Source organism: Leptonychotes weddellii, chromosome 11 (genome assembly GCF_054177405.1).
Source record: "Leptonychotes weddellii isolate Sample4059 chromosome 11, ASM5417740v2, whole genome shotgun sequence".
Taxonomy (NCBI): Eukaryota; Metazoa; Chordata; class Mammalia; order Carnivora; family Phocidae; genus Leptonychotes; species Leptonychotes weddellii.
This window is the reverse complement of record NC_138379.1, coordinates 137,041-158,428: the sequence shown is the minus strand read 5'-3', so window position 1 is coordinate 158,428 and position 21,388 is coordinate 137,041. Positions and strand designations below refer to the sequence as shown.

Sequence of the window (21,388 nt, the reverse complement as noted above, 5' to 3'; positions counted from 1 at the left end):
GGATTTCCAAGTGAGGGGGGGCTTTATTGAGGTCCTACCCTCCCCGCACTTGGGGTTTAGGGACAGGAGTCAAGGCAGGCTTCCTGGAGGAAGAGCTGGGGAGGAGGGGCAGAACCACCAAAGATGCCCCTGGGGACAGTGGAAACTCTGAGGAGTCCCCCAGGTCCTAGACCCTCTGGGCTGGTTGGGCCAGTTTGCCCTCTGCCCCCAGGCTGGGTGGTTGCAGCTCCGAGGCTTCCTGGCCTCTGAGAGCAGGACAGTCTTAAGCACCAGACCTGGGCGCAAAGCGGAACTCTTGGGTCCGCCCTCCGGCCCTGGCTGCTGGGCGGGGCTGCACCTGCCGCCGCCGCCGGGCTCGTCGCCGCTGCGCACCTGGCCCAGGTGAGACGTCCCGCCCCCGCGGTCGCGCGAGCCCCAGGTCTTGGCAGCAGGTGAGTGGCTCAGACCCACGGGGGTGAGTGGAGCTCGCTGGCTCCCGGGAGCCGGGACTAGGCTTGGAGCTTGGGGGCCGGGGGGGGGGGGCTTGCCCAGAAGAGCCTCTGGGCCGCGGCGGGTGCGGTCCCGCAGGAAGTGGCTCGGAGTCGGGCCGGCTGCCCCCGTCGCCCGGAAGCCTGAGTTTGTCCGCGTCCCTGCCCCTTGGGTCTGGCGGCGGGGCGGGGGGTGGGGGACGGCAAGGGCTGCTTTTCCCGCTCCGCCCGACTTGGGCAGTGGCTTCCTCGTGACCTTTGCCCAGGAGAGGGAGGAGGAACGCCGAGGCGCGCGGGGACCCTCGCCTCTGCCCCGAGCTCGGATCCCAGGCCTGAGGCCTCCCCGGGCTCCGGGGGTGTACGGAGGAACTGGCTAGGGCGGTGCACGTTGCTGGTCGCCGGGCGGAGCTACCGTCATGCGCGCACCCCTGGCCTCCGTGCGCGCTCCCGCCCTTCGTCTGCGTCCCCGACCTGTTGTGCTAGGCCTGCCCGCCACCCGCGCGGCCCCCCTGCGCACCCCGACCTGTCATCCGCGTCCCCCTCGTGCGCGCCCCAATCCGCCATCCGCCCTCTGTGAGCGCGTCGGCCTCCGTGCGCGTTCCCTTTTCGACGACACCCGAGTCCCCGCCCTCTGCGCCCGCCCCCGACCAGCCTTCCCACTGCTCCTGGAGGGTGGGGGACTAAGTCTGGCCCTCCCCTCGGAACGGCAGACCGCCGGAGGTGGGGTGTGTGTAGTGGAGGAGAACCGGGCGTTGCGGCCCCTGGGGAGCAGGACGGAGCCCCTCGCCTGCGGGGCCACAGCCTTTCGTGCAGTTCTTCCTTCGGGAGACACGGCGGGGGCGCAGCGCGTCCCAGATGAGCAGGGGATGCTGGAGACTATGGGGTGCTCAGCTGCAAACCAGACGGCGGAGGGGTGGGGAATGGGGGGGATCGCCTCCCACGCTTGAGCCGAGGGAGTCAGAACTCAAGCCAGAACATAAGCTCAGGAGCTGGATCTTTCTAGGAACCACCGGGTGTGGGGCAGAGTGTGGTGGGTGGTGGGGGGAGAGGGAGGGGGCCTTGGATTCGGAAGGGCCCTTCCGGACAGTGCCTAAGGCCATGTGGGCTTCTTTGCGCTGACCTTGGAGAGTGGGCCTGGGGGTGAGGGTGTACTTTAGCAGCAGAAGGGGAGGTGTCCTGTCATGGCTGTGAGATGGTAACGCAGAGGGGCACATAGAAGCAGTCTGGCAGGAGCTTTGAGAGGCAGCAAAAGTGGTTGGGGCTCTTTGCTTCCCACCTGGGTGCTCCTATGCAGGTCACTGACTACTGTAGGAGGTAACCTGGGCATCAGGCCCACCGAAGCACCTTCAAGGAGGGGCTGGTACTGTGCTAATGTGCATCCAGGAAGCTGAGGCTCAGTGGAGAAAGGGTGCAGTCAGATCTTCCTACAGTTCTGTGGGGACCCTGAGCCCAAGATGCACCATCATCCAAGGGTCTTGAGGGCCACGGGGGGCGGAGGTTGAAGAGCAGGGCTGGGACAGGGTCAGATTAAGGACATAGAAAAGCCAATATTGAAGGTGGCCCACTGGCGGGCCTCTGGCCCTGGGTGGGTGAGAACAGGGACAGGGCCTGAAGGGGACCCTTGCCCGATTTCTCTGGGTAGTGATGCCAGCCACCTATTGCTGGGCCTTGAGTCCCAAGTCAGTCTGGGGGGGGGGGTCAGTGGTGACAAAAGGAGATATTGGCCACCCCCCACCTGGGGTCAGAGCCCAGGAGCCTCTGTTGAGGCCTTTTCTTTGCTCCCTTATCTGGAAAGGCTGGGGGTGTGGGGTGGGGGGTGGGGACTGTCCTCCCATCCCAGCCTGAAACTAAGGTCCATGTGATAACACAGCCCCCTTTTAACTGCTCACTGTTTGGGGACTACATGGGGGAATCAGATAGGGAGGGGGCCCAAAAGCTCTGCTCAAGGCCCTATTATTGGCAGGAATTTCCACAGGACCCTCCTTACCCCAGCAGGCCACAGGTCAGATACACAATGGGGCTGCTTACTTGGGCCAGGGGGAGCAACCTGTAGGCCCCCACCATCCTTAGTGTAGCTTTGTAGGCAGTGTCCAGGAAGCTGGCTCTCCTCGTGTGTGCGCAACATGGCCTCGACTGGGAGTCTCCTTAGGAGCCCCCCCCTCACATCACCCTGGGCTCCAGCCCCTCTGCAAGCTCCCCTCCACCCTCCAGGCTTGGCCTCGGGAAGTATGATGCCTGGGTGGGCTGGGGTGGGCCCCAGAGGAAGGAGCCGCTTGACTCAGAGTTACAGGAAGAAGCAATGCAGGCGGGGCAGGCGGGGTGAGAACTACCAACTGCCCGCCTGCCTGGGATGGGGGTGGCTGCCTGGGTGGGGTTTAGGTCTAGGAGAGGATGTGACTGCAAAGCCAGGAAGCTACAGGGAAAGTTCTGATTAAAACACACACAAACAAAAGACAGGTCCTCACTGTGCTTGGTGATGTGTCCTGGCCGCAGACCGGGTTGGGGGCCCAGCTGAGCAGAGAGTTTGCTCCCAAGCACACGTCAATGACCTCAATGACCGACATTCCCCACCAGGAGGAAAGAGCCGGAACCAGGTGACTTCGTGTACTCCCATAACAGCCCTGCCGCTCCGCGTGAGCCTGTGTCCTCATCCTTGGACACCATTCCAACCTGAGGCTGGTTCTCCGAGTCAGGCCTGGCTGAGGGGAGGCCTGCAGCATGTGTGGGCATGGTATGTGTGTGTCCATAAGAGCAGGGGGTGACAGGAGGCTGTCCGCACGCCACGGGCAGCGAGGGCAGGTGTGAGGTGCAGTGTGTGTGGTGTGGGGCTTGCACAGATGCTCATGGCTGTGCACCCTGTGGGAGCTGCTGCAGACATGTACGTGCTGTGTGGGGGTGCGGCCAGAGTGCTGGCGGTGTGGGGAGTGTGCATGGAGGCCCACACGCCGAGACAGTAGTTCAGGTGCGCGTGGGGAGAGGGCTGTGTGTGCATGGGGTGTGCAAAACAGACGATGCAGGGGACGGTGTGCAGGGGGAGGGCACCTGTCCCTGGATGTGTGGTTTGGCCTTAGCTTCCAGGAAGGCTCAAGGCTGCCTTCCCAGGGGTAAAAGCTCTTCTGAGCTTGAAGACGTGGGAGGGCCGCTGCAGGAGTTTCCTTGGGATCCACCGAGCTGGAGACATGTCCTCTGGGCACACTGGGGTAGGGGATGCGAGCTGCCCAGTCTTCCATAGCCTCCCAGTGGACTGGTTCTCCTGCTTCAAGGACCTGCAAGACTGCCCTCCACGGGAGCACTTCTGGAAGGAACCTCCTCACCCCTTCCCTGCCTGATGCTCCACCAATTCCCGAGGAAATCCCATCCCAGCCAAACCCAGGGCTTCTGGCTGTGCTGAGGCCGGGCCAGGTCCACGGTGGCATCACCATGCAGAAGGAATGGTGGGGAGGCCAAGAGACTTGTGCCTGCAAAGCCTCAGGGGCCCGCAGGGTGGGGAGGATGGCCTGAGGCAGGAGTGGAGTACCTGCTGGATCACTTGGGTGAAACTGGCGCCAGGGAGGAGGTGGACCCAAGGCTCTGGCTGTCAAGGAGGCTCTCAGTGAAGGCCCCGACGCTGGGGGTTTTGGCCCCTCCTTTCAGCCCAGCTCACTGTAGAGCTTTCTGTGTCAGGAGGCATGAGTGGCCACTGCCAGTCCGGGTTGGGAGTGGTCCCAGCCCCCACATAGGAGAGAAGAGCCACCTACGGGTGGGGTGGGGGTTTCCCTTGGAGAACTAGACAATGTGGACAAGAGTCTTTGGTTTTGGAAATGACAAATGGGTGGGGGGGATGCAGGTGTGGGACTCAGAAGGAGGTGGGACCCATGAGGCCTGTTGGAGCAGACTCAGGCCAGCCAGGCCTCCATTGTCCCCTCCTGCCTCCATGACTGCGGCCTGGCTCAGCCTTGGGTGCTGCCTGCCGTGTCCATACACACACGGGCACATGGGACATGTCCAGAACAGAACCCTGCAGGGGGAGTGCGGCTCAGAGTCCAGCAGCCCACACTTACCGTTTCACATGCCCCCCTCTCTCCACGGCCTGGGTGAGCTCGGGGCTGCCCTGCAGCCCTCCTTGTATGTGGCACCCCTGTTCCAGGGGGTAGTGGGAACACAGCCACCTCCCAGCCTCATGAGGGGTGCTAGGGGTGTGCATCCATGGTCCCTCCCTCCGTCACGGTGACCCTGGGACAGGTGAAGTTCACTCTGAGGGCCCCTCCCAGCTGCCTGGGCTGTGCCCACTCCAGCCACACGTGACGTGCTCCACATGCTGCTATGCTGGCGTCCCCAGAATCCATGGGGCAGCTGGTGCAAAGTTACATGTTAACTCATCCAGTTCTTGTTGAACTTTCTCCTTTGGGATGGCAGCAGCCTTTGACCCGTCCTGGTGCCCTGACTGACCGGCCACAAAGACAGAGAGTGAGTCTTACCCACCCCCTGGGGGACCAGTCTGCTCAGCCAAGGAGCCCCGTGGAGCCGGGGGGTGGCACCAGTGCCCAGCCTGCCTCGAGGAGGCCCCGGCCAGACCATGGCAGGTAGACGGGTCAGAGAGGGACGAGCATGGGCCCCACTCCCACCTCCTGTCCCTCAGGCTGGCTCCACCTGTGATGTTGCCTGGGCTCTCAGCTTGGCCTCCAGCCAGGGGTACAAAGGCTTATGCTTGCCCCTCCCACATAGCCCAAGGTCCTGACCCCACGATTAGGACAAGCCCAGAGCCCTCTCCTGCCCAAAGCCTCCAGAACATGGTTGTGGGGGGTCAACAAAGCTCAGGGACACTGGTAGTGGGAGCTGGTGGGGGGCCCCCAGGGGCAGGATGAGTAGATGTGGGCTGCTGAGAGACCACCCCATCAAGATGATGGTGGTCTCCTCTCATGTCCCACTAGGACTCTTCACCCTGATTTGAAAATCAGAAAATTTAGGTCTCAGGGAGCTGGGAAAGCTTGCCCATGACCAGGAGTAGAGGGTCCTGGAATCCCATGCTCCCATCCCAGGTGGAAGGTGCTGGCAAGCTCAGCACCAGTGTTCACACTTGCTGCAGCTTCCCCAGCAGAGGTGGTGGGGCGAGGGCCACAGTGCCGGCTGCTCACCTGGGGTGGGCAACGGGTGTACACAGAAAATGTGGGAGCTGGGCTCATGTCCTGGGTGGATGAGCAGCCAGGTGGGCCCCCACTGGTCTGGGGTGGGTCAGCTCAGCTGTGACTCTAGCCACGGCCTTCCAGAGCACATCGAGGTCAGGCAGAACACCCAAGACCCAGCTGCTACTGGGGAAGACATGCCAAGGGCCAAGCCCTGTCCCTGGTGGGACTTGTGCATGGACGTGGTGTGGCCACCAAGCAACACATGCCACTAACGATCTTGTTTTCTTCCTGGCCCACAGACCATCTGTGGTTGGTGGGACCCCAGCATCCCAAGCATGGCTAACGACTGGGTCCTCTCTCTGTAGGCCTCTGTGACAGGGCCCCTGCCTTCCTCTCCCCCACTGGAAACCAGGCCCTGGGGCCCACCCTGGGCAGTATAGTGGCTCTGAACTGCACGGCCTGGGTGGTCTCTGGGCCCCACTGTCCCCTGCCCTCAGTCCAGTGGCTGAAAGACAGGCTGCCGCTGGGCGATGGGAGCCACTATGACCTCCGTGAAGATTCCTGGTAAGAGATGGAAGTGTCCAGGGTGAGGTGACTGCCCTGGTTCTACCCATGGCCACCTGTACCCTGGTCTATAGCCACCTGGACACGGGCAGAGTGCCTGCAGGGACAGGTGGACCCTGCGGACAGGCGCCTTGTAGACTGCCCAGCGCCATGGGTGCCACACAATCCTATGGCCTGAATTAGGCATTGCCCCCCAAAACCCAGACCCAGGATCAGGGTGACTATCCCCAAACAGATCCACACCCCCACCAGGTTCTGGCTACTTCTCTTAGCTAGTCGGGCAAGGATCACTCAGGAAGCCCACATCTGCAGCCTCTGGGGTTCAGTCCCCCAGGTGGGGCCTAGGGGCATCCACTGATGCTCTCAGGCCCCAGGTGAGAGGGTTGGGCCTGATCTCCCCAGGGTCAAGGACAACTTATCAGAGGTGCTTGTGTCCAGTGTTCTGGGGGTCAACCTGACCCGTGCTGAGGACTATGGGGCCTTCACCTGCTCCATCCGGAATGTCAGCTCCTCTTCCTTCACTCTTTGGAGAGCTGGTGAGTGGGGTACGCTGGGTGGAGGGTGGAAGGGAAGCCTGGGGAGCCTTGAGGCTCGGAGAACGCTGGGTGGGGGTGGCAGTGGTTCAGGCTGCAGCTCTGTCCCCAGGCCCAGCAGGCCACGTGGCCGCGGTGCTGATCTCACTGCTGGTGCTGCTGGCCCTGCTCCTGGCGGCCCTGCTCTACGTGAAGTGTCGCCTCAGTGTGCTTCGCTGGTACCAAGACGCCTGCGGGGAGGTGGAGATGAACGGTGCGGGGGCCGGGGTGGCCGAGGGGGAGGACTTAGCTATGGGGCCTCCCCAAGCTCCGCTCTGGGTGGGCGGGTTGCCTGGGCAAGGGGGGTGGTGGCGGAGGTCTGCAGCGGGGAGGCGTCAGCCCTCGGAAGGCTCTGGCGAGCACGCAGTCCCGGAAAGAGCCCGCGCTGGAGAGGGTCTGGGCGCGGCCTGGGGGCGGGGTTGCGGGCGTGTGTGCGGATCTGCGGGGTGGAGATGTGGCGGGCGGGACTGGTCCCCGCATGCGCGTGGGGAGAGGTTAGAGGACCCGGACTGGGGGGGGCGGGTAGTGAGCCGCGGCGGCCGGGGAGTGGTGGGCCCGGGCCTAGAAAGCGGAGCGCTGACCCGCCGCCATCCGCAGACGGGAAGCTCTACGACGCCTACGTCTCCTATAGCGACAGCCCCGAGGACCGGAAGTTCGTGAACTTCATCCTGAAACCGCACCTAGAGCGGCGTCGGGGCTACAAGCTCTTCCTGGATGACCGCGACCTTCTGCCGCGCGCGGGTACCGCGGGCCCCGCCCCCGTCCCGAGACCGGGCCCCGCCCTCCCATGGCCCCGCCCCATCTAGCTCCGGGTCCCGCCCCGTTCTGGGCCCGGGCCCCGCCCTCCCCTGGCCTTGTCCAGGCCCCGCCCCCGCCCCGAGACCGGGCCCCTCCCCCACGGGCCCGCCCCGTTCTGGGCCCGCCCCCGCCCCGCCCAGGCCCCGCCCCGCCCAGGCCCCGCCCCTCCTCGGCCCCGCCGACGCCCGGTTCCCGCAGAGCCCTCCGCGGACCTGCTGGTGAACCTGAGCCGCTGCCGGCGCCTCATCGTGGTGCTGTCGGACGCCTTCCTGGGCCGGGCCTGGTGCAGCCACAGCTTCCGGTGGGTCCGGCGCTGGGTTGGGTGGGCCCCCAGCCGCGTCCCCCTGACGGTCCCGCCCCCGCAGGGAGGGCCTGTGCCGGCTGCTGGAGCTCACGCGCAGACCCATCTTCATCACCTTCGAGGGTCAGAGGCGCGACCCCGTGCACCCCGCGCTCCACCTGCTGCGCCAGCACCGCCACCTGGTGACCCTGCTGCTCTGGAGGCCCGGCTCCGTGGTGCGCAGAGGGGTGTGGGGAGGAGCCCCGAAATAGGGCTGGGTGGTACCGGGCTCCAGAGAGGGGCTCTTCCACGGGCATCTGTATGGGATGGGGGTTTGTGAATGGGCCCGTGGGTGAGGGCTGTGTGGCCTGCTGCCCAGAAGAGGGGCTTCCTTTGAGATCCCTGGAGCCAGGTGAACACACCCTTCCAGGTGTGCTCTTTGCGGCCAAGGGGACTAGGCTAACGGCCCCATCCTGGCCCCCAGGCGCCTTCTTCAGATTTTTGGAAAGAGCTGCAGCTGGCGCTGCCACGGAAGGTGCGGTACAGAGCAATGGAGGGAGACCCCCAGACCCGGCTGCAGGATGACAAAGACCCCATGCTTATTGTACAAGGCCACGTCCCAGAGGGTCGGACTCTGAACCTGCAGCTGGACCCCGACCCGGAGGGGGACCTGGGTATGCTCAGCTGGCCCCACCCCTGACCCTGAGAGGCTTGGCCTGGGCTGGAGGTGGGGGGGTCCACAGGGCCAAGGAGCCCAGAAAGGGGTCCAGGTGGAGGGGACTCCTCCCTGCAGGCCATAGGTGGGCTTGACCCCCCAGCACACCCTCACTGCTTCTTTCCTGGGGGCACTTGGGCCCAAGGCCTGCCTGGGAACCTCCAGGACCTCAAATGCCACCATGCAGGAGGGTGAGCAAGGAGTGACCCCCATGCATGGGTCCCGGCAGAAGTCAGGCCGTGGGCAGCCTAGCCTTAGGCCTGGTGGTACCCTCTTCCCAGGTGTCCGAGGGCCAGTCTTTGGGGAGCCGTTAGCTCCACTGCATGCAAGTGGGGTCTCTCTTGGAGAGGGCCGGGGCAGCGAGGTAGATGTCTCCGACCTCGGCTCCCGCAACTACAGCGCCCGCACGGACTTCTACTGCCTGGTGTCGGAGGATGACGTGTAGCCCCCACCCGCCAGAACAGCAAGATCTCCAAGGACAGCTGGGTGCAGGGTGGGGTGGGGTCTTTCTCCTCTTAGCAGGACTACCAGCCCTGAGACCCTCAGGGAAGGGGAGTTGCTCCAGTGTGCCTCCTACTGCCAGGAAATAAAGTCCTTTTAGATCCTGCCTGGGTCTCAGCCTCTCCTCTCCTGGGGCAGGAAGGGGGTATGCAGCCCCTGGGTGGGGCACCCCTCACTTCTGTCTCAGGCTGTCCGTGGCCCTCAGCCCCTCCCCTTTCTTATCCCCACGTTCACTCGGTCACAAATCTGGCTGTTCCTGCTGTCCTGACCATCCTCCATCCTGAGCCAGCTCAGAAACATCTCTTGTAGTAGCCTCTTTGGGTCTATCTGCTTGGGGGCGTGACTGTCCCCAGCCCTGTTCTGATCCAGCCAGGTCCTGGGGGAGGGGGCAGTCCTCTTACACTTCAGGTACTGAGCTTTAAGGAAGAAGTCTTTTGCTGTAAACATATGAGTGGGCCTGGTTTGGTGACATGGGATCCCAGGACTCAGTCGGACAATGTGAGTCCCTGGTCAGGATACCCCAGGCCCAGCGAGGCAGGGCAGAGAGAGGTGTTGGGTGTGTTTGCCACATGAGGATGGTCCAGCAGGGCAGAACCGAAGCCAGGAGAGCTCCCGGCTCTCCCAGGAGTGGTCACTCTTCTGTGCACAAGGCCCTCAGCTCTACTGTGTCTGGGCCTCAGCCGGCATCAGGGCTGACTCTGCTGTCTGCCCTGTTCCCTCCACTCTCACCAGCTCTCCGTGAGAGGTACTGTCTTCCTTGTCCTGGTCTCCTGACCTGGAGAAGCCTCTGGGTGTGCTCAGGGTGTGAGTATCCTCAGGGGCAGGCATGGTTGTGCTCAGGGACACTGCTGAGTCCCTGGATTGGACCCCGGGTTGGGCCAGCCGAAGAAAGTTGCAGGGCTGTGTTCACGGCCACCTTTATTCCCAGCACTGGGAATATTCCCAGACCTGGTCACCACCCCACACACCAGAGCAGCCTCAAGCCCTGCCCTACCCCCTGCCCTATAGAAGCCAAGTCCCTGCAACCAGCCCCCATCCCCTCCCTGGTGCCCTAGGCCCTTCAGAGTTGCACACGGGGCTCCACCGAGAGGCCCCAGGCCATCAGCCTCCGCCGGGCTGGCCAGTGAGCAGCGCAGAGCTGAGCCTGTCCCTTGGAGGCTGGGCCACGCTGCATCCTCCTCCTCCAGGAAGGCCTCACCTATGGGCCCAGGAAGTCCTCCTTTCGATAGCCCTTCTGCAGTGGAGAGGGGGCCCATAGTTAGGGGGCCTGCCTTCCGGCCCTGCTCTCCCCAGGCCCCACCCTTCCTGGTCTGGGCCTGGACCCCTCTCTCATGTTTCCCCCTCCCTGAGTCTCCTGCTCCACAGGAGCTCCTCGGTCCACCCCCCTCCCCACTGTCCCCCACCCCTGCCACCCCACCCTACCACCCCGATGTCCTGCACCCCTGCCTGCCCCAGATCGCCAGAACATACCGCCCGGAAGTCTCGGTGAAGCTTGCTGTACCGCCACAGATTGGCCAAGAGGCTGGAGGCTGCTCGGGAGGACTTCTCACTGTCGGGACTGGCAGGGAGCTGGGGTCAGCAGAGCCACAGGCTGGGCCATGGGGAAGGGTGCGTGGGGGAGGGGCTCACCTGTCCCGCTTCTTCTTGATGAAGACCAGCTTTCGGAGCCCGTCAAAGTAGAGCAAGTCTCGGGCGGCAATGGGACTGGTCACCACCAGGTTGTTGAGCACGGCGATGATGTTGACCAGCACATCGGCTGGGGGAGACTTCTCACCCACGCTGCCGGGAAGCTTCTCAATCAGGTGACTCACCACCTTGGTGGCTGCCGGGAGGCCAGGAGGTCAGGGGGCCGGGAAGCCAGCCTCCACCTCCACTCCCAGCCACCTTAGCACTTCCGGTCCCCCCCACCTCCCGTCTGTTCACCCAGCGCTAGCTTGCCAGGGGCCAGCCCAAATGGACAGCAGAAAAGAAGATCCAGGTGCGAGCCCAGCTAGGCAGGCTGAGGGCAGAACCCAGGCTTCAGGACGGCCTGACTCACACATCTCATCCTTGTTCCTGGCATTCCGAGACAGGTTTCGGATGAGGCCAGTCAGTGAGCGCAGCTGGTGGTGGTCAGCGGTCCGAACCCGGTCCAGCAGCGGGTTCAGGATACGCTCCTGCCCCAGAGCCAGGCGGCTCAGCACGCCCGCCCACTGCAGGTGGGAGAGGAGCTGGTGAGAGCGGGCGAAGCCCTGGCCCCCGTGGCCTGTACTCTAGGGTGGTTCTTCTCTCTGTCCCTCTGTCCCTCTCTATCTCCCCAGCCAATCTTGGGGATTCTGAGGCAGGACTGGCCCCTCGCTGTCTCTCACCTGCGCAGTGCACCGTCCCCTAAGAGGTCTCCCTGCTTTTGCCTTCACACCCCAGTGTGACTTGGGTTGGCCCCTCCTCAGCTCAAACGTCTCCTTAAAGCCAGCATAGAACCTAAATTTCGGGGGCCTCCGGGGCCTGTCTGGTTTGGGATGCTGGCCTCATGCTCTTTGCTACCCTTCAGGTGTTCCTCCGGCTGCATGTCCTGTCCCTCCCTCTGATGTCTTGGCTCATCCACGTATTTGCACTCGTCCTGCCATCCCGCCCCAACAGAATAAACTCCTAGAGCCCTCCTGTGCCCTCTCTGTTCACCCGCGTGTCCCCCGTGCAAGGCCAGGCATGGATCCTCACCCTGCGGTCGCCTGCCGTGATGTTCTGCAGCGCCCCAGCGGCCGCCTCAGTTGTGTGTGGGTTGAGCTCACAGCGCTGCAGCAGCTGATTGTACAGCCCCACGATCTGGGGGCTCCACAGCCACTCGAGACCCTTGGGGTCCTTAGACACCTCGGCGAAGGTGAGTGTGTCGGCCGTGAGGGGCAGCTGGGTGGGAGGTGGGGAGGGTCAGCTGGGCTCAGGCCGGGGGGCCCCCCAGCTCCCAGCTGCCCAGGTCCGTGCCAACCTCTCGGAGCCGCCGGCTCTGAGGCGTGAAGCAGCCCACCACCTCGCTGGATGGCGCCCCAGCCATGTCCCTGCGGCCCCTGCCCTCGAGCCGCTGTAGGGCTGATGGCGGCATCTCGTCATACAGGCGGTAGGACAGGTTCCTCAGCACGCACACAGCATTCTCCACGCTCTGCAGAGGGCAGACCGTGGTCAGACTGGGCTGGAAACCCCCAGGGCCCTGAGGCAATGGCCGCCCCTCACCTTGTCCTCGCACTTGCCCACGTCCAGGGCATGGTTGATATAGGTGACCAGGGCATCCACCAGCCCGTGGCACTCACGCATCTTCTGGCGAGTGGCCTGGGAAGCTGAGCTGAGGTTCCTGTGGGTGGAGGCAGATCAGAGATCCCCAGTGGGAACCAAACCCAAGGGCTGAGACCCTGAGCCCCAGCCCTCTCCTTCCCCTGAGCTGGGCCGCACCCCTTAGCACCTGCTGGCCCTGGCCTCTTTGCATGCCCATCCCCCATTCACCCCTCTGAGTATCCAGACTGGGGGTTATGAGTGTCAGATGAAGTCCCCGATTTAATGAAACCTGAGCCTGCGCCCCCAGGACCTATGACATCTGACATGTCGGCCACACCCAGCTTCCTGTCCCACTTCTGCATCAGCACCTGCGCCTCGTTTGGCCAGCCCCCACCTCCCTGGCCAGCTCCACCTTGCCACTCAGACCTCAGGGTCAAAGGCCCCTTCTCCAGGCCTCCCCTGCCCCCTTGCAGGCACTCAGCTCTCTCCCCATGGCCACCCTCTTGGCCTCTCCCAGCTGACTGCCCCCTACCCATGCACCTGAGGAACCCTGTGGCATTATAGAAGATTTCAGCCTCGGAGGCATTCTGCTGGATGAGGGGTGGTCCCCCCGCCCCAGAGAGGGGGCTCAGAACCAGGTCCGTGAGCTGCTCCAGTGTGTCTCGGGCCAGGCGGTCCTTCAGATGGTCGCTGGAGGACAGGTTCCATAGGATCCCTGGGGCAGGTGGGGCCGCGGCCGCGGTCAGTGACAGCCTGCTGGTCCCTCCAGCCCCTCCAGGTGGCACTTGGAGCCTCCCAGGAGCCCCCTAGAGAGCCTGCGTGTGAGCTGCAGGTCCCGGGGGTGTGACACAGCAGAGAGCACAACGCCTGGGGACAAGGGGTCTGGAGGCTAGCTGCGGAGATGTGCCACCGGAGTAGCTGTGGGGGCGCAGGGCAGTGGTGGGACGGAGAACAGAGAAAGGGACAAAAAGGCGGGGGGAAGGAGAGGCGCTGGCGCGGGGCTGGGGGTGAGGCCGGGCCACCTGTGACGTTCTTGCGCAGCTCGTCGTCTTGCTCACGCAGCGTCCGCAGCAGCTCGAAGATGCCGCTCTCCTCCACCAGGGCCAGCTTGTTGTCTGCGTTGTCGTAGATGAGGTTGCGCATCGCGCCCGTGGCATGCCGCTGCACCTCCTGGTTGGCGTGGTTGAAGAGCTTCACCAGCCTGGGCACGGCCTGCAGGCTGCGGGCCTGCACGCGGGGCACGTGGGTGTGAGAACGCGCACGCACCGCACCGTGCATGCAAGTGTACGCAGGCGGACACCGATGACGGGGCGCCTGCAGGTGCGCCTCGTGTCCCCACGCACTCGGCTGCACGGAGAGGTGTGCCTGCGCGTGGCTGGTGCGGACGCGTGCACAGGTGTGCAGGTGTAGGGGGGCGCAGATCACTTGCTCCTCCCCCTTCTGTGCCGGGGGGGCTCTGGGCCACACGGGGTCTGCCCAGCCAGCGCGGGGCGTCAGTGAGAGGTGGCCAGGGGCCAGAGATCAGGGAGGAGTGGGGGGCCGATCGGGTGGTCAGCGGGGGTGGCTGGTCACCTGCTTCTTGGCTCCAGCGTCACTGTAGCACTTGTGCTGGATGTAGGCTGCTCCCAGCACCTGCAGGTTGGGGTCTGAGGCCATGAGGTACTTGACTGCCGAGGGCAGGTCAATGTCGTCAAATCTGTAAAGACAGGGGTCAGGGGTCAGTCTACCCTGGGGACGGGCCAGGGCCCGGGTAGAAGTCCCCTCCCCAGGCCAGGCCCAGCTCACCCGCTGCTGAGCCTCTGCAGAGTGCGGTGGCCGCCGTAGCTGTCTAGTCCACGCACATCCGGCAGGTGGCTGGCGTCGGCCAGGCTCAGGCTGAGGCTGTGCACAGACGGTGCTCGGGCCACAGGCTCCAGGACACCCCCTGGCCCCGGCCCGGCCCCGACGCGGCTGCGATGGCTGCCCTGGAATCGCTGGAGGGTCCGCATGGCCGGGGCACGGATGGTCCGGCTGGGCGGCCCCTCGGTAGCCTCCGGCCAGTCCAGGCCCCCTGCCCGACTGGAGCTGGCCTGGCGCTCATAGGCGAAGGCCCTGTAGGCGGAGGCAGCCGGGGGCTCCAGCTGCTCGGACACCACGCTGTAGCGGTCATCCAGGCCTCCAGCCCCCAGCCTCAGCGAGCGCAGGGACAAGGTGTCATAGTCCACCCGGCTCCCCACCCCAGCGCGTTCGTGGAAGGATAGGGGCCGGGTAGGCATGGGTACAGTGGGCTGGGCTCCCCCATACCCTGCAACCCCAAAGGTGCTGCCCCCGTTGTGGGCAGAGCTCAGCCTCCGACTGGAGCTCAGGTCCACAGCTGAGCAAGAAGACCAGGAGGCAGGGCTGTAGGTGGGCTTGGCAATGTGCCGGAAGGTCTGTAGGGAGGGCAGGGAGGAGAGCAGTGAGGGGGTGTGGGGGGCTCACCGGTCCCTCTCCCTGACCCTGGAGCTTCCATCTTCCCCCCAGCCTCCGCCACGAGACTCTCCAAGGCATGGGGAGAGTGTCACTCACAGAGGTGTTGTCCCCACCGAGGCCCTGGGAGCGGGAACTGAAGCCAGGCTGCAGGGTGTGGTACTGACCGCGGGATGTGCCTGCCGACAGGAACAGTGGTAGCCTGGCTGGGTCAGATGGCTCATGGGTCTCCTCCAATATCAGCCCTGGTCGGACCTCTCCCACAGCCCCCTGCCCCTCCAGCTGTGCTGGGGGACGGGCACACTCACCCCCCTGACCTCCTGGTCACCTGAGAAATGTGCCAGGGACTCCATCAGCTTTCCGATCCCTGCCCAGGGCACATGCCCGGCCCCCTCCTCCAGGAAGCAACGCTGACCTCCTGTGAGCCCGTCCTGTGCTGTGGTCACACAGGATTGATGCCGCACTTGCCAAGGACACACAGTCCCCTGTCCCACCTGGAAGAGCCACACCCGCCCCATCCAGCCACATGGAAATTGGGGGTGCTGGCGCCAGCCTGACTCTGGTGAGTGGACAAACAGGTGGGTGGGTGGAGGGTGGAGAGATGGGGGAGGAGGAGGCAGGGCTGGTGGGACCGTTGGAAGGATGGGCGGATGGATGGGAGGATGGACAGATGAATGGCTGCTTAGATAGCAGTTAGGTCAAAGTCAGACAGAGACAGAGTGTGGGAATGGACGGGTAGGTGGGCTCCATGATCTCTGGACTGGGCGGGGGGCGGGATCAGCCTCTGCTAGGGTCCCTGCTGGGGTCACGTCTTGGGGGAGACGTGTCATATGTCCCCAGAGAGCCTGGGCAGGTGACCGGCTGAAAGGACTCATGTTGTGGGAGAAGGAGGGGGCCTCAGCCTCTCCCCCAGCCTCTGCGAGCTGGATGGTCTGGGGGCTCCCCTCCCAGCACACTCCCCAGACCCGCCCTGGTTAATGAGGCTTCTGGGCAGGGGCTATTAACCCTTTGACGCTAGTGAGGCTCAGCCTGGGGGGACACACCTCCAGCCTGGGGACCTTACTCCCACCCCCAAATTATACTCCTTCCTCTAATTGGCAGTCTTGCCAGGGTGGTAATTAACCCCTCCCTGCTCCCTCCTCCACCCCATGACCCCTGGGTACCCAACTACTTAGCCACCAGCAAGGCTGAGGCCCAGGCAGGGGAGGACTCAGGAACCCAGGCTGCTCTGGCTGACCCTCTTCCCCTGCCAAGTGGCCCGCATCTGGAGACCTGTCCCAGGAAAGGGCCCTCTAAAGGTCATGTGAATCACTGTGAGAACTGGTGTCTGGACTCTTGACATCCTGGGAAGTTCCTCTTACTATCTAACCTCGATCCCTGTTGCTGCAGCCTGGCAAGGGAGGAAATGGCATTTCCAGAACAACTGCCCTGAACTCAGTGTGTGTGAGACCCTTTAACATGCACGCACGCACAGGCACACGCACAGTCACACGCACATCCACACCCTCACACACAGGCACATGCATATCCACGCCCGCACACACAGGCACACACATATCCACGCCTGCACACGCATTCACACACAGGCACACGCACACCCACACCCACACAGGCACACGCACATTTGCACGCACACCCAGGCACACGCACATCCACACCCGCACACACAGGCACACGCACATTTGCACGCACACACAGGCACACGCACATCCACGCCTGCACATGCACATCCACACCCAGAGGCACACGCACATTTGCACGCACACACAGGCACATGCACATCCACACCCGCGTGCACACACACACGCGGGGGTCTGCCTGGCACTGAGGAGCCACTCCCGCACTTGCTGTTCTCATGAAGAACAACTGGGTCAGGCCTCCGGGGCCCTCCCTCGCAAGTCCACAGGGAGACCCTGGTCCAGACAGGCAGCTGGCTCTGGTCCAGGTTTCCCAGACCCGCCCCCTCACGTTTCTGTCTGCTCATTCCCTTGGGGCCTGGGGGTGCTGGGGAGGGACGCTGGAGTCTGGGTGTCTGTGTCCCAGTGTGTTTGTGTCCCTGTGGGACTGACGTGTGTGAGCCTGTGTTATGTGGGGCCGGGCGTGTATGGGTTCCGGGTTTGCGGACAGAGATAGGCCCTGCCTGGCCTGCCATGTGCCAATCCTGCCATGTGCCGATGGCGCTCCGGGCCGAGGGGACAGGTGGGGCCCAGCCGGGCTCGGCCGCGAGGACCCCAGGGTCCCTGCTGGGTGGTGGGAGGCCGCACCCACGTCTTCTCCCAACCTGGTGGGCAGGGCGGGTGACTCAGTGCAAGGCCTCGGTGAGTCAGGGCGCTGAGCCCCAGCGCCAGCCCTACCACGGCCTCTGGCCCTCGTACCACCACACCCACTGAGGCCACCGTTCCCACTGCCCGGCACCCACCCTGCGGGCGTCCGCTTACCTCTGGCTGCCTCGGTGGCCCGCTCAGGCTCAGCTGCCCCGTTGTGCCGAGCCTGCTGGCCTAGCTGCAGGAGGCGGGCGCGGACCTGTTCCTGGACGCGGGCTGCCCTCAGCTGCTCGGCGTCCGGCCCCTCTGCGCCCCGCCGGTCCAGCTGCAGGTCGGAGGGCAGCGCCAGGGAGCACACACCGGCCTCAGGCTGCAGGGCCGACAGCAGGAAGTTACCGTCCTGCATGGCGGCAGATGCGCCCGGCTGGGTCCGCTCCTGGCCTGGGCTGCTGGGGCCTCCTCTGGCCTGAACGTCTTCCCTGTCCCGGCCCTGAAGTCCCCTCCCCACTGGCCTCGCCCAGAGCCGGCCAGGAGACAGACGCCGACCCAGCCCTGAGCTTGGCTGGGGGCGGGGACACCTGGGCCAGGTAAGAGGGAGGGGCCACCACCTGCTTAAGGTGGAATTTGGGCGGAAGAACAAGCTGACGCCCTAGCCTGGCCTCCCTATTCCTTCCACATCCCAGGACAGAGCAGCAGGGATCCGGGCCCGTCTTAGTTCCCAGCTTTTGTTCCCAAGCCACAGTGGGCCCTACTGTCCTGCGTGTCAGGGAAGGGCCAGGATAGGCCACTGGGTAGCCTACAGGCAGCCACCTCCGTAAGTCTGAAGGGGGGCGGTTTTCTCTACCTGGGTGACTGGGGGCTCCAGGTAGCCCCTCGAACCAGGCAGCCAACCCTGAGCTAGGCAGGGGTCAGCGCTAAGAGTGAGGGTTGGGGATAAAGGGCTTGGTGGAGTTTTAGGGTAGAAGAGGGCCCTACGGACCTTGATCCTTGGTGCCCAAGAGATCCCAGAAGCAAATGGATAGACTGGCCCACCCATAGGCTCATGACCCTCCTGATCTCTGTCCTGTAGACCCCAGAAGTTGCCCCCATCCCCCCAACTTCTGTAGAGGCCTCCAAAGGGCTGGCTTGGCCCTCTCTGGCACCCCTCCTGGCCTCCTGCCCCCCGGGCCATGGGGTAGAAGGCCATTCCCTCCACGTGAGTCAGGGCTCAGCTCAACAGAACTCTGACAAGGCAAGGTAGGCAGGACTGCTGCAGGGCATTGACTCAGAGGGGCCCTCCTGCCCAGGCTGGGGGGGCAGGAGCTGGGGTGTGTGTCAGGGGAGGAAGAACCCAGGAGTCTGACAGAACAGTGATGAGGAGGGGTCGGCAGCAGGGGTGAGGAGCAGGGCCCAGGCTTAGCAGGGCTTGCCCCCAGAACGTTTCCCTGGGGTGCTCCCATCCAGCTGGACCAGCATGCTGCAAGGCCTCCTGAGTAGGCCTGGAGTGAATCCAGGATAGGCCCCTGGTGGACTGAGTAGGGGCAAAGGGTGAGCTGACTAGGGCTGGAGGGGTGGGGGCTGAGTGGCCTCAGGTACCTCCTGCCCGCCCTACTTGAGAAGTCACGGTGGGGCCCACTCTAACAGCCTCTTATCTCCCATGGGAGGCCTTTACCCTGGTCCCCTGAAGACATTTGCCTTAATCTGTAATCAGTCTTTTCAGGGGATGTGGTCCCAAGTGGGGATGGTGGTTGGGGGGCCTGGGGGTGAGGAGGGAGGTCTGGGTCAGAAGGCAGGCCTAGGAGTGAGGTCAGTGCTGGAGAGGGGTAGGGGTGGGGTGGGAGGAGGTTCAAGGGGGAGCAGAGGGTCCCCAAAAATCTCAAGGTGAAGCCTGGGGTGGAGCTGCTGGGCCAGGGTGGGTGCTCAGGTGGGAGACCTACCGTGCTGGTGGTCTGGATACTGCCAGCCCCCTGGCTTATCCCGGAGGCCACTGCTGCAGGCCAAGGGGTCCTGGGCTCCATCCCAGGCCCAGCGCGTCCGTCCGGGGCGGCCTCTCACTGCAGTACGGGACTGTGGGGGCACTAGGAGGGCGGGGTGGGAACGCCCGCACGCCCAGCTCATCAGACCGGTTGCTTCCCTGGGAGACGTGTTTTGTGTGGAGAAATCCTGGGAGACAAGTTTGTGCGGTGCTGAGTGCACCTGGAGGCACTCGCCTGGCATGGGCCTAGGGCCCGCCCTCCATTTGGGGTCTACCTGGGCCCACCTGGGGCCCTGCAGAGGCCTGGCCTGGCAGCCTGCCTGGGGAAGCCAGACTCAAGGCTGCAGGCGGGGGTTCAAAGGGCTTGTGGGGTGGAGCCCCAAGGGGTAGGCCGGAGCTGCAGAGGGATGGAGGGGGCTTTGGTGCAGTGGCACGGCCAGGAGAGCTTCCGGTGCCCCAAAGCTGTGCTGAGCCTTCCCGAGGACATGTGGACCCCTCCCCCACTATGGGCCTCTTACCTCTGTGGCTCAGTATGCCTGGAAAGTCTGGGATCTTGGGCGCACTTTCTCTAACCACTGCAGGGCCAGGGGGACTGGTCATGGCCCGGACCTGTTACCACCACTCTCAACCCCAGGCTAGGAGCCACGTCTGACCCCTGAAACCAGCCTTCTGTTCTGTCCTCCCCAGAGTTCCCTTTTCCCTGTAGCTAGTGCTTGGGGAGGGGGCACAAGGAGGATTCAAGCTTAGGCTTGATGGTGGGCTTCCTGGAGGAGGTCTGTGGCAAATGGAAGATACACCCAGGGAACTTAGAAGACAGACAGAAGGGCCATCTGTGTGGCAGGGCTTGGGAACCTGTGTTTAACTCCCCAGGGGTGTTGGTGCTCCATCAGGTTTGAGAACCTGGGACTTGGGGACTCCAGAGGTGAGTGAGTGAGGCTTTTACTCAGGAGGTGGGCAGCTCCTGGGGGAGCCTGGACTCTGCCCTGGGGCATCTGAAGTGAAAGCTGTGATGGCTTGAGGGGGTTGAGTTAGCATTTATACTCCTCTATCTGGGCAACTGGAGGTGGGGACCCCCAGGGGGCTATTAGAAAAGTCTCTGGGGGCGCCTGGGTGGCTCAGTCGTTAAGTGTCTGCCTTCGGCTCAGGTCATGGTCCCAGTGTCTGCAGGAAGCCTGCTTCTCCCTCTCCCACTCCCCCTGCTTGTGTTCCCTCTCTCACTGTGTCTCTCTCTGTCAAATAAATAAATAAAATCTTAAAAAAAAAAAAAAGAAAGGCAAGTCTCTGAAGGAGGAGCTAGGGACAGAGACCAGGGGGCGGAGGATGGGGAGGCCTCCAAGGGCCAAGGGCCAGAGTGGGGGGGGGGTTGGAAGGAGGACCCCCTAGTGCTGGCTTCAGTGACTTGGAGCTGGGGGAGGGGCACAGAGGGGAGTCGGGTGGGGGGGTTATTAAGGAGCAGAAGATGGGGAAAAGCTTGAAGATATTACAGCGAAATAATATTGAAAACAAAATTGGGGAACACACGCTGGCACAGAGAGGTTAGGCAGTTGGCCTGGGCCACACAGCCTACAAGGGTGGGGGTAGATCAGCCAAGCCCTCCCGCGAATTGACGGACCAGATGTGGGGCGCAGCTCGCTGGCTGGAGGGCCCAGAGGCGCCGGTCTTGCTTCCTCTCCGCTGCAGCCCCGAGCGCGTTGCGTCCGGGGCGCTTCCTGTCAGGGAACCTGCGCCCACGCTCTCAAACCTTCCAACCTCCCGCGGTCTGGACTCCCGCCAAATCCAGCCCAGGGCCCGCATCCTCCACCGAGCCCACCCGGACTAGCGCGGTGGGCGCCACCGCCCCCCCACCCCGGGCCCTGTGGGTAGCGTGGCCCCTGTGCCTAATCCCCGAGGATCCTGGGTGGGACACTTGGGACCTGGCATCCCCTGTGCCCCCACCTCTTGCCTTGAGCCTTTGGTGTGGAAGGTAGTTGAGGGATATGCGCCCCAGGCAGCCTAGGGAGCAGGGCGGCACTTTTCATCCACACACACCCCCACCCACCCACCCACCCACCGGCTCCCCGCCCCGCCGTCGCTTCATCCATCCCTTGTCGGCTTGGGCAGACGTGTCCTGAACTCTTCTGCGCACAGTCGCTGTTCTGGAGGAGGCAGGTGTGACCCAGACGCACGCAGCTGTCCTGTGCGCTGACCTGAGCGGCGGGAGCCCTTAACTCACGCTGCCCGATGCTCCCAGGGGTCTTAACCTCTGACGCCCACTGACTTCGTGTGCACGTGCATTGGCTAAGTTCCTGGCATCAGTGTTTCAGACTTTAGATTCTGGCCTGTATTTATTCCAAAAAAGTTTTCTCCTGCTATATCACATATTTTTCTCCTCTTGTCTTCTGGCTTGCCTGTGTCCTTATCTCTTGTCTTCTCAGGAATCACTTTTAGCTCTGTTCTTTTCCATTTCATTTGGTGCACTTTTCTCAAATTTGTCTTCT

General features: G+C 63.8%; 2 protein-coding genes across 8 annotated transcripts; one reads left to right on the top strand and one right to left on the bottom strand.

Annotated features, from left to right (window-relative positions):
- The first annotated feature begins 336 nt into the window (after window positions 1–336).
- SIGIRR (single Ig and TIR domain containing) lies at window positions 337–9,108 on the top strand. Of its 7 annotated transcripts, none has more exons than XM_081797470.1 (10): window positions 337–431; window positions 4,863–5,029; window positions 5,938–6,136; window positions 6,539–6,672; window positions 6,782–6,922; window positions 7,306–7,449; window positions 7,705–7,807; window positions 7,872–8,022; window positions 8,271–8,460; window positions 8,783–9,108. In XM_081797470.1, the coding sequence occupies exons 2-10, from the start codon at window positions 5,023–5,025 to the stop codon at window positions 8,944–8,946; spliced, it is 1,233 nt and encodes a 410-aa protein (XP_081653596.1). In that variant the 5' UTR covers window positions 337–431; window positions 4,863–5,022; the 3' UTR covers window positions 8,947–9,108. The 7 variants fall into 7 exon arrangements, with proteins under 7 accessions (XP_081653596.1, XP_081653597.1, XP_081653591.1 ...); XM_081797469.1 differs by lacking the exon at window positions 337–431 and adding an exon at window positions 2,827–3,061 and having other exon boundaries at window positions 4,866–5,029; XM_081797468.1 differs by lacking the exon at window positions 337–431 and adding an exon at window positions 2,827–3,061.
- Window positions 9,109–9,903: 795 nt separating this feature from the next.
- Window positions 9,904–19,019, bottom strand: PKP3 (plakophilin 3). Its single transcript, XM_006741781.3, has 14 exons — window positions 18,874–19,019; window positions 17,132–17,327; window positions 14,793–14,872; window positions 14,031–14,656; window positions 13,818–13,941; window positions 13,268–13,472; window positions 12,786–12,960; window positions 12,207–12,324; window positions 11,965–12,135; window positions 11,700–11,885; window positions 11,041–11,194; window positions 10,632–10,824; window positions 10,473–10,560; window positions 9,904–10,236 (listed from the first exon to the last, which is right to left on the bottom strand). Exons 1-14 carry the CDS (start codon window positions 18,952–18,954, stop codon window positions 10,201–10,203), a joined length of 2,433 nt encoding a protein of 810 aa, XP_006741844.1. The 5' UTR covers window positions 18,955–19,019; the 3' UTR covers window positions 9,904–10,200.
- Between the last annotated feature and the right edge of the window lie 2,369 nt (window positions 19,020–21,388).